Raw genomic sequence first — 14,908 nt, 5'->3', positions numbered from 1 at the left:
CAGGACGTGGACATCGCTGGCTAGGCCATCAGTTATTGCCCATCCCTAACTGCCCTTGAGTTAATTGCTCTTCTCAAGGGCAATTAGCGATGGGCAATAAAAATGCTGGCCCAGCAGACGACACCCACATCCCATGAACGAATAAAAAAAAACTTAACCTGATCTTCCCTTGGTAGAGGAGCAGTGCCAAAGAATTGGAAAGTGGCAAATGTGACACTCTTATTCAAGAAAGGGTGTAAGGACGTTACTAGTAACTACAGGCCAGTTAGTTTAACATCAATGTTGGGTACAGTTTTAGAAACAATAATCATGGAAAAAGTCAAAACAGAGAAGGTTGATGAAGGGAAAACTATAAATATCGTCTAAATTAATTTTAAGAAAACATTTGACAAAGTACCACATAAAATGCTGGTTAATGAAACTGAGGCTCATGCAATAGGAGGATCAGTGTCAGCTTGGATAAAAAAATGTCTGAAGGACAGGAAACAAACAACGAGTCATGGTAAATGGTTGTTTTTCCAGACTGGAGGTTGATAGACAGTGGTGTTACCCAAGCTTCAATTCTAGGACTGCTGCCTTTTTAAAACATATAAATGACTTGGATATTGGAATACAGAGTAAAATTTCAAAATTCACCGATAACATCAAAGCTGGACATGTGGCAAACATGAGGATGGCACTAATTGACTGCAACAGGCCATAGATAGATTAGCACAATGAGCAAATAAGTGACAGATGGAACTTAATAAAGAGATGTGTGAGCTGATGCATTTTGGAAGAACGGAAGGGTAGAGGTACTAGACTAAATGGCACAATTCTAAGAGTGTGCAGGGACAGTGGGACCCAAGGAGTTACGCACATGGATCTTTGAAAGTAGCAAGACATGCAGAGAGTAGTTAGCAAAGCATATGAGATCTTGAGCTTCATAAATAGAAGTAATGAGCACAAAACAGGGGAACTATGCTTGAACCTTTACAAAGCTCTGGTTAGGCTACAACTGTACTACTGCTTCCTCTTCTGGTCACTGCACTTTAGGAAGGATGTAAGGGTCTTTGAGAGTGCAGAAGAGATTTACCAGAATGGCTCCAATAATGAGGAATTTTAACCACAAGGTTAGGTTGGAGAAACAGAGGCTGTTCTCCTTGGGGGAAAAGGAGGTTGTGGGGAAATCCGATAGAGGTGTACAAAATTACGATATTAGGTAAGGTAGACAAAGAAAAGCTGTTCCCATTAGGGGATTGGACAAGGGCTAGGGGATTTAAGGAATGGGCAAGAGAGAAGGTGGGGAGGGGGGAGGTGGGGGCAAGGAACTCACTGCTCGTGGAAGCAGAGATGATCAATGATTTTAAAAGGAAATTGGATAGGCACTTGAGAGAAATAAACTTGCAGTGCTATGGGGATACAGTGGGGAAATGGAACTGAGTGGATTGCTCCACAGAGAGCCGGCTTAGACTCGATGGCCTAATAGTCTCCTTCTGTATCATAATGACTCTGTACTTAAATGTTGAAATTGATATGCACTTCAGTGCCTGTAAGGTAGAAATAGTGTTTTGGTTTGTAATTTTAATTCAATATTACCTTTATTTTAATATTCTGTCCACAACTTCCCTGTATATGAATTTTTCAATGCACTGCAATTCAGCCTTCAGGCTGTGAACATATTTCTTGAATAAAATACCACTATTATTACTGTAATCGGACTGGTTTTACATGGCTGGTTTGTTATGACAAAAAATGCTGCACCCAATTTAACTCCTCATATGTTGAATCTAATATTGCAGAAATACAATTAGAAATTAGAACTGAGCAACTCAGACAAATTCCAATTTACCACAGCTTAAATAAAAAGGCACTGCAAAACATTGTGTTTGTGCCACTTCACGGTATTGAGAGGAAGAAAAGGAAACTGCAGTGAATTGTACAATATTTCCAAATTCACATCTGCACAAAACTAACAACTGAAGAGTTGTTTTTTAGTGTTTCCAGTGACCAAGAGTTTGTCCTCAGCCAGGGTTCAATCTACAAGTGAATCAACAATAGACACACTCTAGAATAAAACCTAATTGCTGATTTTCCAAATCTGTGCTTCTGGTGAGGAGCTTCACCCAGAAATACATGAGCCGGGAATCACTGGCATGATGCTTACAATTTTGGTGCGTAGAAAATCATGGGCAGTAGTCCCTTGATTTTCTGATAAACAGGTTGGTGTGCAAAGCTTCCTGCTTACAGCACCAATTCCAAAGCTCTATAAATACAAACCACAACGATTGGCATCCTTCCATCTGCGAGAGATGATGGGAATGCAGCCTCAGAACTTAGGTGAGGTCAGGTGAGATCATCTGCTGCACTTCTTTTGACCACAAACCACAATAATTTGTATTTATATAGTGCCTTTAACCTGATAAAACAGCAGCTAAAATGCCTGACCTGGCTATTCTGGTGCAGCTAGCTTCAGATGAAGTTGCAAAATATTAAATCACAATGTTTTGAATATAAACACTCCATTTAGCATTTGATTTTCATTGCTGTGTTCAAATTGGCTGCCTCACTTCCGACTTTACAACATTGATTACATTTCCAAAATAGTCCATTGGCTGTAAAGCACTTGGTGGATCATCCTGAGGCTTTGAAAGGCGCTATATAAATGCAAGATTTTAACATAGAAAATAGAAGCAGGAGTAGGTCATTCGGCCCTTCGAGCCCGCTCTGCCATTCAACATAATCATGGCTGATCCTCTATCTCAATGCCATACTCCGCTTCCTTCCCATACCCCTTGATGCTTTTAGAGTCTTTTAGTTTCTTTTACTACGGCATGTATATATATGTAATTAAACTGCCTCAACATGGTATGCAAATGCCCAATACAAAACTTCATCTAAGTCATCCTCCTCATCCCAAATCTCCCCTTCCTAAACCAAAGAAAAGTCCTTACCAGTTTAGATAATGCCCGGGAACCTGCATAAATATTACCCACAAACAGTAATGCACCAGGGATCCAGGAAACCTTGGCAGACCTATCAAAGTTTAAATAACATGGTTAGCTACAAAATCAAATGTTATTACTGTAATGTAACTAGATGTGTCATTCCTTGGATCTAATGTCACTTGACTAACAGTGTTCTTTTTGTCACTTTGCTGTTTAGAAGTCCATTTCCCAGCTATATTTTGCTAACCAGGTTTATATAACATTTCCGCTTTGAGATTCACTAGGGTATAAATGCTAAGAATTTCCTCAAAGTTTTTCCAATCAGCAAATTGGCAGAAACTCCATTATGGAGTCAATCTGGGCTTTCAACCCCATCACAGTTAAGGTGGGAGACCCCAAGGAAATTCCCAATGTAAATCTATCTTCCCCTGACTATCCAAAATAGATGGGCTGCTAGTGATGGGTCCCAAATACACACAAGGTGAGCTACACCAGACTTGTTTATAATTAATTTGCAGGATGTACATTCATTACCCATCGCTAATGTTCCTGAGGAGGTAGTGCTGGACCGTCTTACTGAAAGCGGTTTGAAATAACTGAGTGGTTTGCTCTGAACTGGGAGTTTATGCTTAAACTTGAATTGTGATTTATGCGTTAAGCTTAATTCTAGGCAATGATGGTGAAAGGTGTGCGACCGCTGGATCCGAAGCCTGAATCCAGCACGTGCTTTAGTTGGAGTGAATATTATCATTACAATTTCCTTACCATAGAACATTACTTCTCATTTCCACCCTTCCTAGTTTCCAGGCTATCTGAAGAAACATACTTCCCACAAATGTCTGCCAGCTGTAAAAGAAAAGGGAATGAAGAAGGAATTACATTCAATCCAAATTACGAACCAATTCAAAAGTTCTAAATTCTACAAAATGACCTGTGGAAAATACTCACCCTTGAAAAATTGTGGGATAGGTAAACTTCAGAAGTGAAAGGACATACTGAAAAAAAATGAAGGATCAATAAGATACTTTTATGTTGCAAAAAAACCAACATTTCCAATAAAAATATTTTAAATGGTGCAGATCTGGAAACATGGATGTTGAAACTCTGACATCCTATTGGGTGAAGTTTATCAATTAGAGCAATGCCATCTCCTGCCCCTAATTCAGCACAGAAATTAACCACTCAGTGCTGCATATCTGGCTTGTAGCTCATTGTCTTACGCTTATGGAAGATTATCCAGAAATTATCAATAGTACAACTTTTTTAGTACAGAGTGAACAAACACAATTATCAGTTTTCAGTGGCTGAACTAACATTTATATGGTGCTTTTAATGTAGGGAAACGTCCTAAGGTACTTTACAGATGAAGAGGTTTAGGGAGGGAGTTCCAGAGCTTAGGGCCTAGATGGCAAGAGTGGGAATGATGGATACACGAAAAGCCAGATTTAGAGGAAGAATTGCTCTCAGAGGGTTGTAGCATGAGAAGAGATTGGAAGTACAGAGTGACAAAGCTCTGGAGAGATTGGAACATGAGGTTGAGAATTTTAAAATTGCGACATTGCTTAGCCGAGAGTCTGATGGGGAAATGGGACCTGGTGTGAGTTAGGGCATGGGCAACGCAGTTATGAATGAGTTAAGTTTATAGAAAGTGGAAGATGGGAGACCAACCAGGAACACATTGTTTACCTCTAAACTTGATTATGCCATAGGCATGTTTCAGTATGGTAGCATAGTGTTACCAGACCAATAATCCAGAGGCACAAGTTCAAATCCCACCACAGAAGTGGGGAATTTAAATTCAATTGATAAAATAAATATGGAATACAGCACTAGGATGAATAATGGTGACCATGAAATTACCAGCACAGTGTCTCAAATCCAGCTGTTCAACAACAAGGGTTGTCCGAAAAACAGACACTTTTATAATGTTCTACACATCAATTTTAATTGAGTAAAATTTAAAAAAGAACTTACCTGGACAATTCAGCTAGTCACTGCATTGGCATGGTGTGGCTCCAGACTAGTTAGTTATTGGCTTCGCACGGTCCAAGCAACACTTGACCCCTCACTGCCTGGCATGACCTGACTTGCTCATGGCCTGAACCACACCGCTAAGAGTGGCACATGCTTTAGTTTGCTCCTCCCAGAGGGCCAAAACAAAATCCGGCATGGTCTCAGTCCCGAGATTGCTGGATTTGAGGGACTGTACTTGTACCAGGTTGTCGTAAAACTCCATCTGTTTCACTAATGCTCATTAGGGAAAGAAATCTACTGTTCTGGCCTATATGCGATTTCAGACCCACATTACTGGGGTTTACTCTCTCAACTGCCGTCTGAAATTGCGCAGTAAGCCACTCAGTTGTATTCACAAAGGCAGCTCCCCATCACCTCCTCAAGGACAAGGGGGGATGCCAATAAATACCAGCCTTGCAAACAAAATGTGTTTTCCTATGAATGGATTTAAAAAACCATTCAGCCTGAGACACTGGTTGGGGAGGAGTATCAAATCAGTAGTGGGGAATTGGAAGTTTAGAGCAGGAACTGCAGGAAATGGCCTTGGTTTTCCCATGTTTAACTGAAGGAAACTGTGGTTCATTCAGGGCTGAATGTCAGACAAGCAGTCTGACAACACAGAACATGGATTTGTTAAAGTAAAGTCTTGTCCGACTTAAGGAAGAAGGAGGATCGAAAAGGTAGTGAATTTGATGTAATTGTCATGGATTTTAATTGCACATGGTAGACTGGTCAGAAAATTAAAGCCAGTGGGGTCCAAGGGAAAGTGACAAGTCAGATCCAAAATCAGCTCAGTGGTAGAAAGCAAAGGTGTTTTTGTGGCTGGAAGGCTGTTTCCAGTGGGGTCCCAGAGGGCTCACAACTGGGTTCCTTGCTGTTTGTGGTATATATCAACGAGTTAGGCTCAATGCAAGGGGCATGATTATAAAGCTTGTAGATGATACGAAAATTGGCTGTGTGGTTCATTATGAGAAAAAACGTTTTTCGTTGTGGGCATCGCTGGCTCGGCATTTATTGCCCATCTCTAATTGCCTTTGTTCAGAGGGCATTTAACAGTCAAACACATTGCTGTGGGTCTGGGGCCAGACCAGGTAAGGAGGGAAGATTTCCTTCCCTAAAGGACGTTAGGGAACCAGATGGCAATGGTTTCTTGGTCATCATCAGAGAGTTTCAATTCCAGATTTTTATTGAATTCAAATTTCACCATCTGCTGTGGTGAGACACAAACCTGGGTCTACTAGTCCAGTGACAATACCATTATGTCACCACCTTCCACTAGACACTGCAAAAAGATTTTAATGGTCAGGTGGGCAGAAAAGTGGCAGATGGAATTGTGAAATAATGCATTTGACAAGGGCAAACAAGGCAAGGGAACATAATATATGGCAGGAAGTATAGAGGAACAGTTGACCTTTCTGTCCATATCTAGCAATCTCTGTAGGTAGCAGGATAGGCAGAAAAGGTGGTCATGAAGGCATTTTCCTTTATGGCCGAGGCCTAGAGTACAGGAGCAGGAAGGTTATGCTAGAACTGTGTAAAACAGTAGCTGGACAGCAGAGAGAGTACTGCCTACAGTATGTAATCACACTAGAGAAGCTACTGAAGAGATTTATGAAGATGTTGCCATGAACAGAGAATTTTAGCATTTTTTTTTAAATCATTCATGGGATGAGAGCTTCGCTGGCTGAGCCAGTATTTATTGCCCATTCCTGCTTGCCCTTGAGAAGGTGGTGGTGAGCTGCCTTCTTGAACTGCTGCAGTCCATGTGGTGTAGGTACACCCACAGTGCGGTTAGGGAGGGAGTTCCAAGAATTTGACCCAGCAATAGTGAAGGAGCATTTCCAAGTCAGGATGGTGAGTGACTTGGAGGGAACTTCGTGGTGGTGGTGTTCCCATTTATCTGCTGCCCTTGTCCTTCTAGATGGTAGTGGTTGTGGGTTTGGAAGGTGCTGTCGAAGGTGCTGCAAGGAAAGTTTGGATGGGCTGAGGTCATTTTCCTTGGAACCGAGGAGGCTGAGGACAGATTTAACTGAGGTGTATGAAATGCTGTGGGGTCAAATAGAGTGGATAGGAAGGATCTATTTCCATTAAAAGGGGAGATCAATAACTGGGGGCCTTGAGTTAAGTAATTGGTGAAAGGGTTAGCTGGCATTTGAGGGGTAAATTTTTGTTCCAGTGGGTGGTGGGGGTCTGTAACTCACTGCCTAAAAGAATGAGCAGAGGCAGAAATCTTAATCGCATTTGAAAAAAAAATACTCTGGAACATGCACTTGAGCTGTCGTAACCTACAGGGTTATGGGCCAATAGTGGAAGGTGGAATGTGGGTGGATGGCTCTTTGCTGCCTGGCATGGAAATGATGGATCGAACGGCCTCCTTCTGTGTTGTAAATCTATGTTTATGTGCGAAGCCCAGTCAAGTTGAAACAAATCACAAAAAAAAATTAACTGCTCTAGGCTAGTTGTACATGTAGGAAATTGATTTTTTCAAACAATGAATTCTTACAATAGGATAATTTAGTTTCTACTGCCCAAACTTAGCATTCTTTCTTATAGATGCAAACCGATTTTAAAATGTGTTTTTACGAAGAGTATACCAATTCAACAACATGCACAGTATTCAACAAAACAAAGCCAGCACAATTATCTGCAACCTAACCTTTCTGTGCAATGACACCTCCTGGCCTTAAAGGAGCACACAGCTGCATTTAATGTTATATGCTACTACCTTTGGGAAGAGCAGTCAGAGAGGTGGACCTAAGGGAGATATATGGAGAAAGGGAAGAATAAATACAGGCCAGGGAGCGCGATCTACATCACTCACCTTCGGAAAGAGCACTCAGAGAGGCGGACCTGTCAATTGCTCGGAATCGACTTGCGCTGAGTTCGAAAGGAGAGCGAACAAAAAACAAATTGTGACTTCACACGAAAGAAGCAATTTGATTGGTTGGAGAAGAAGTTGCTGCTTGGTGAGTATCTGGTTGAGTGTTTAAGGTTTATTCTATTCCTAAGGTTTAAAATAAAGTAGGAACTGTACTCTTTGGTAAGGTTTAATTAGGGCCATCTAAAATAATTTTCTACTTGGATGAAACAGCGAGACGTCGGGGGAGACAAAACAGCCGGAGGTCGGGGGGGACAAAACAGCCGGAGGTCGGGGGGGACAAAACAGCCAAGTGGAGAGACAGTTGGGAATTGAAAACATCACGAGTACAGAAACATAAATTTCTAAACAAGCACAGGGAGAGTAAGAATTTATAGGCACAGGAGAGGGAGCTGATTGGTGAGTAAGAGCAAAGAATTTCTACTTTCTACTAATCTCCAGTTTATAGTTAATAGTACAAAACTAAGGTTAAAGTAAATAAAAGATACTAAAGTTTAAGCTAAAAAGTGATTTAAAATTTTAAGGTTAAGGCACAGCAGGACAGTTCAGCCAAGCAGAATGCCCATCCTGTGGCAGGTGGAGAGTCATGGACACTTCTCGTGACCCAGGTGAATCCATGTCACCGGCTGTATAAGCTTGAGCTCCGCGTTTCAGAGCTTCAGCAGTGGCTAGAGTCGCTGAGGTGCATCTGTGAGGCAGACAACTACATGAATAGCATGGTCAGAGAGGAGTTCACACTGCAAGTTGGGGCAAGCAGGGAGATAAGGAATGGGTGACAGTGAGACAGTCCAAGAGAAACAGGCAGGTAGTGTAGGAGTCTCCAGAGGTCCCGCTCACTAACTGATTTTCCATTCTGGATATTGGTGAGAACAATGGACCCTTGGAAGTGTGCAACTTGAGCCAAACCCGTGGCACCATGTGCTTTTTTCAATTCCCAACTGTCTCTCCACTTGGCTGTTTTATTCCCAGGACTCCTGCTGTTTTATCCCTGGGACTCTCGGTGGCCCAGCTGTACAGGAGGGGAAGAAGAAGAGCAGAAAGGCAGTACTGATAGAGGATTCTTTAGTTAGGGGAGCAGACAGACATTTCTGCAGCTGTCAACATGACTCTAGGATGGTTTGTTACCTCCCTGATGATAGGGTCAAGGATGTCACAGAACGGCTCCAGGACATTCTTCTGGAGGAGGGCAAACAGCCAGAGGTCGTGGTCCACTTTGGTACTAATGACCTAGGTAGGAAGGGGGTGTGGTCCTGCAATTGGAATTTAGGGAGCTAGGTAGAAAATTAGCAAGCAGGACATCTAAACTAGTAATCTCCAGATTACTCCCAGTGCCACGTGCAAGTGAGTACAGAATTAGGAAGATAAGACCGATGAATGCATGGCTAGAAAACTGGTGTATGAGGGAGGGCTTTAGACTCCTTGGACACTAGGACTGGCTCTGGGGAAGATGGCACCTCGGCACAAGCCGAGTGGGTTGCATCTGAACAGAGCCGGGACTGAGTTCCTTGCAGGTTGTTTTGCTAGTGCTGTTGGGGAGGGCTGAAACTAACTCAACAGGGGTTTGGGAACCAGGAGAGAATATTAGAAAGTAATGACAGGGTGCATGGAATGTTGGGGGAGGCAGATAGCACTAAAATGGAGGACAGTAAGTTAGTAGATGGAGTTGGAGTAAAGGAGCAAGTAATGAAGTCTAAATCAGGATTACACTGCATGTATTTGAATGCACAGAGTATAGTTAATAAAATTGGGGAATTACAGGCACAGGTTGCCGTGTGGGATTTTGATGTTGAAGCGATAATGGAGACCTGATTTAAGGAAGGGCAGATCTGGGTGTTAAATATTCCTGGTTACAAAGTGTTCAGAAAAGATAGGAAAGGGAAAAAAAAAAAAGAGGGGTGGCGTTTTTGATTAAGGAGAGAATTGCAGTACTGGAATAAGAGGATGCGTCAGAGGATTCAATTTGCCTAGAGCTAAGGAATACGAAGGGTGCAATTACATTGCTTGGTGTAATATATAGACCACCAGCTAGTGGGAAGGGTATAGAGGAACAAATCTGCAAGGAAATTACAAAGAGGTGTAAACATCGTAGAGTAGTTATAATGGGGACTTTAATTACCCGCATATAGACTGGGATAGTGGTAATGTAAGGGGCAATGAGGGACAAGCATTCCTAGATTGTGTTCAAGAGAATGTCCAGTCCAAGAAGAAAGGAGGCACTGCTAGACCTGGTTCTTGGGAATGAGGTGGGCCAAGTAGATCAAGTGACAGTGGGGGAACATTTAGGGGACAGTGATCATTGTATCATAAGGTTTAGGATGCCGGTGGAAAATGACATTGGTCAATCCAGAGTAAGAATCAACTGGCAGAGAGCGGACTTCAATGGGACAAGAATGGAGCTGGGCTGGATAGACTGGCACCAAAGGTTGGTGGGAAAAACTGTAGCTTAACAATGGGCTACCTTCAAAGAGGAGATGGTTTGGGCACAGTCAAGTTATGTTCCCTCAAAAGGGAAGGGTAGGACCAACAAATCCAGAGCTCCCTGGATGACAAAGGAGAAAGAAATTAAATTAAAGAAGAAAAAGTGTGGTTACGACAGGTGTCAAGTAGCAAATACAATTGAGAACCAAGCTGAATACAGAAGGTTCAGAAAGGATGTGAAAAAGCAAATACGAGAAGCAAAGAAGGATTATGAAAAAAGACTAGCAGCTAACATAAAAGGAAATCCTAAAGTATTCTATAAGCACATCAATAGTAAAAGGGTGGTAAAAGGAGGAGTAGGGCCGATGAGGGACCAAAAAGGGGATTTACACATAGAGGCAAGAGGTATGGCTAAGGTGTTAAACGAATACTTTGCATCTGTCTTTACCTACAAGGCAGATGCTGCAAGGGCCATGGTAATAGAGGAGGAAATTCAGTCACTAGAAGGGTTTGAAATTGATAAAGAGGTGGTATTGGATAAGCTGTCAGCACTTAAAGCTGATAAGGCACCGGCACTGGATGAGATGCATCCAAAAATATTGAAGGAAGTGAGAGTGGAAATTGCAGAGGCACTAACAATAATCCATCAATGTTCCCTGGATTCGGGGGAGCTGCCCAAGCACTGGAGAATAGCCCTTGTTCAAAAAAGGTTGTAAAGATTTGCCCTGCAATTACAAACCAGTCAATTTAATTTCAGTGGTGGGAAAACTTCTAGAAACAATTATTACGGATAGAATTAATAGTCACATGGAAAAATGTGGATTGATTCGGAAGAGTCAGCTTGGATTTGTTAAAGGAAAATCGTGTCTAACTAACTTGCTGGAGTTTTTAGAAGAGGTAACAGAGATGGTTGATGAGGGCAAGGCCGTTGATGTGGTGTATATGGACTTCCAAAAGGTGTTCGATACAGTGCCACACAACAGACTTGTGAGGAAAGTGATAGGTCATGGAATAAAAGGGACGGTAGCAACGTGGATACAAAATTGGCTGAGGGATAGGAAACAGAGAGTAATAGTTAATGGGTATACTACTCTGAAGGGTGTGCAGGAGCAGAGAGACTTGGGTGCATACCTACAAAAGTCATTAAAGATGGCAAGACAGGTAAATAGAATGGTTTCTAAAGCATACAGTATTCTAGGTTTCATTAATGAGGGCATAGAGTACAAGAGCAGGGAGGTTTTGATGAACTTAATATAAGACACTGGTTAGGCCTCAGCTGGAGTAGTGTGTGCAGTTCTGGGTGCCACACTATAGGAAGGATGTGAACGCTTTGGAGAGAGTGCAGAAGGGATTTACGAGATTGGTTCCAGGGATGAGACATATCAGTTATGAGGAAAGATTGGAGAAGTGGGAGCTGTTTTTCTTGGAGAGAAGGCTAAAATGAGACTTGATAGAAGTTTTCAAAATCATGAGGGATCTGGACCGAGTAGATAGGGAGAAACTGTTACCTCTTGTAAATGGATTGAGAACCAGAGGGCACAGTTTTAAAGTGTTTTGCAAAAGAAACAAATGCAAGGTGAGAAAAAACTTTTTTACGCAGCGATTTGTTAGGATTTGGAATGCACTGCCTGGAAGTGTGGTGGAGACAGGTTCAATTGAGGCATTCAAGGGGGCACTGGATGAATATTAAATTTAAACAATGAGCAGAGTTATGGGAAAAAGGCAGGAGATTGGCACCAAGTTAAAATGCTCAGAGAGTCGGTGCTGACATGATGGCCTCCTGCACTGTAACAATTCTGTGAACCCCTCTCTTGAAAGGATAGTGGATCTTTTCACTTACTACAAACTGTATCACAGGTAACTCATTGATAATGTTTTACATACTTGTTGCCATTTGTATAACTGTTTTTACTTAAGGGTACTCTGAAATTTCTAATATGTAAACAAGGGACTAAGATGACAATTTTCCGAGGTTTTACAAACCCATTTAAAGCCTCACTTTATGACTTTGTCACATTATAGCCCAGAGGAAATTATCCCACTCCTACCACAAAAAGTCCTGTTTTTTTAAAAGAAGAGGTTATTACCAACATGACTCCCCCAGACAACACGACGCCCCCAGACAACACCGCTCCCCCAGATGGCCCCCAGACAACACCACTCCCCCAGACGGCCCCCAGACAACACCACTCCCCCAGACAACACCACTCCCCCAGACGGCCCCCAGACGGCCCCCAGACAACACCACTCCCCCAGACGGCCCCCAGACAACACCACTCCCCCAGACGGCCCCCAGACAACACCACTCCCCCAGACGTCCCCCAGACAACACCACTCCCCCAGACGTCCCCCAGACAACACCACTCCCCCAGACGTCCCCCAGACAACACCACTCCCCAGACGGCCCCCAGACAACACCACTCCCCCAGACGGCCCCCAGACAACACCACTCCCCCAGACGGCCCCCAGACAACACCACTCCCCCAGACGGCCCCCAGACAACACCACTCCCCCAGACGGCCCCCAGACAACACCACTCCCCCAGACGGCCCCCAGACAACACCACTCCCCCAGACGGCCCCCAGACAACACCACTCCCCCAGACGGCCCCCAGACAACACCACTCCCCCAGACGGCCCCCAGACAACACCACTCCCCCAGACGGCCCCCAGACAACACCACTCCCCCAGACGGCCCCCAGACAACACCACTCCCCCAGACGGCCCCCAGACAACACCACTCCCCCAGACGGCCCCCAGACAACACCACTCCCCCAGGCGGCCCCCAGACAACACCACTCCCCCAGGCGGCCCCCAGACAACACCACTCCCCCAGACGGCCCCCAGACAACACCACTCCCCCAGACGGCCCCCAGACAACACCACTCCCCCAGACGGCCCCCAGACAACACCACTCCCCCAGACGGCCCCCAGACAACACCACTCCCCCAGACGGCCCCCAGACAACACCACTCCCCCAGACGGCCCCCAGACAACACCACTCCCCCAGACGGCCCCCAGACAACACCACTCCCCCAGACAACACCACTCCCCCAGACGGCCCCCAGACAACACCACTCCCCCAGACAACACCACTCCCCCAGACAACACCACTCCCCCAGACTCCCCCAGACAACATTCCACCGACAGACAACATTCCTCCCCTAGGCTCCCCCAGACAACATTCCTCCCCTAGGCTCCCCCAGACAACATTCCTCCTCAACATTCTTATTCCTCCACCTGAACCTCAGCATTCCTCACCCACCCCACCCCTCAACTAAACTTTGTCTTTGACACAGAACAATTGAAGGCTTGTCCCCGATCGGTCAAGCAGCAGGAAACATTAGAACCAAGACCTCAGTCACAGCATCATTCCCTCACTCCCTCTTCAGCACAGAGCCTTAGCTCAATGTTGTCCCGCCTTGTACAATGATTCTGGCTCTGAAGAGCTGCCTTGTTGTAAGGAGCACCAATGATAAACTTCAGCAAAGGGGCAGCTCCCTCCCAGAGCCACAGTCGGACTTTTAATTCACACTGAAAGACTTGGATTATTTGAAAAAACATGCCGACCCAGACTGCGGAGGACAACTGATGTGTGTGCTGAACTGATCTATAAACTGAAGCTGAATATGGGGTATGTCGGGGGTGGGTGTTATTTGAGCTGGAGCCAGGAGGAAGCTGAGTTGTAAAGTGCTGGTGAAAGTTCAGTACGACTCCTGCTCGCAGCCTGTCCCCATCCACCTCACCTTGTTGGTAAAATAAGAAGCGATGAAGACGAGGGTCAGGCAAAGCTCCGGTCCCTTTAACCACATCTGTTTGTTCCAAAGGCCAGGGCAAGCCCAGCCTTCCTGTCAGCCCGGAACCCAGAGCTCCTGATCTGCTGCAAGCCGCATCCTTCACAGAGAGAACAAACACTCTGAAGCCATCTTTATAGACACGTCGCTTTCTGATGAACCAATAAGCAGCACATCCTGCTCCGGGCCAAGCTCTTAAAGGGACAGCTCGACTGCATCGACCGAGCTGACAGGCAGCAGTCACCCTCGACCAGCAGAGCCCTCTGCGCCAGCACCAGCACCATCAAACCCAGCAGAGCCCTCTGCGCCAGCACCAGCACTATCAAAACCAGCAGAGCCCTCTGCACCAGCACCATCAAAACCAGCAGAGCCCTCTGCACCAGCACCATCAAAACCAGCAGAGCCCTCTGCACCAGCACCAGCACTATCAAAACCAGCAGAGCCCTCTGCACCAGCACCAGCACTATCAAAACCAGCAGAGCCCTCTGCACCAGCACCAGCACTATCAAAACCAGCAGAGCCCTCTGCACCAGCACCATCAAAACCAGCAGAGCCCTCTGCACCAGCACCAGCACTATCAAAACCAGCAGAGCCCTCTGCACCAGCACTATCAAAACCAGCAGAGCCCTCCACCAGCACCAGCACTATCAAAACCAGCAGAGCCCTCTGCACCAGCATCAGCACCATTAAAACCAGAAGAGCCCTCAGCACCAGCATCAGCACCATCAAAACCAGCAGAGCCCTCTGCACCAGCACCAGCACTATCAAAACCATCAGAACCCTCTACACCAGCACCAACGCTGGCAAATCCAGCAGAACCCTCTACACCAGCACCAACGCTGGCAAAACCAGCAGAACCCTCTACACCAGCACCAACAC

At 44.9% G+C, this 14,908-nt stretch overlaps 1 protein-coding gene across 4 annotated transcripts in view; it reads right to left on the bottom strand.

Moving 5' to 3' along the window:
• Window positions 1-14,183, bottom strand: part of LOC121279373 (transmembrane protein 241-like) — a 218,613-nt gene extending 204,430 nt beyond the window's left edge. For 2 of the 4 annotated variants that reach the window (XR_005943375.1, XM_041190570.1), the window contains exons 1-4: window positions 13,982-14,177; window positions 3,876-3,922; window positions 3,693-3,773; window positions 2,934-3,015 (exon numbers count right to left, since the gene is read on the bottom strand). Coding sequence is in view for 3 of the 4 variants with exons in the window: in XM_041190570.1 (XP_041046504.1) it covers window positions 2,934-3,015; window positions 3,693-3,773; window positions 3,876-3,922; window positions 13,982-14,047 (276 nt within the window). In the remaining variant the exon portion in view is untranslated. Of the gene's footprint in view, window positions 1-2,933; window positions 3,016-3,692; window positions 3,774-3,875; window positions 3,923-13,981 lie in introns of all 4 variants that reach the window. The other 2 variants (XM_041190569.1, XM_041190571.1) reach the window with 2 other exon arrangements.
• Window positions 14,184-14,908: the final 725 nt, after the last annotated feature.

Source organism: Carcharodon carcharias, chromosome 6 (genome assembly GCF_017639515.1).
Source record: "Carcharodon carcharias isolate sCarCar2 chromosome 6, sCarCar2.pri, whole genome shotgun sequence".
Lineage (NCBI taxonomy): Eukaryota > Metazoa > Chordata > Chondrichthyes > Lamniformes > Lamnidae > Carcharodon > Carcharodon carcharias.
The sequence above is the reverse complement of the archived record's forward strand: the minus strand, read 5'-3'. Positions and strand labels throughout refer to the sequence as shown.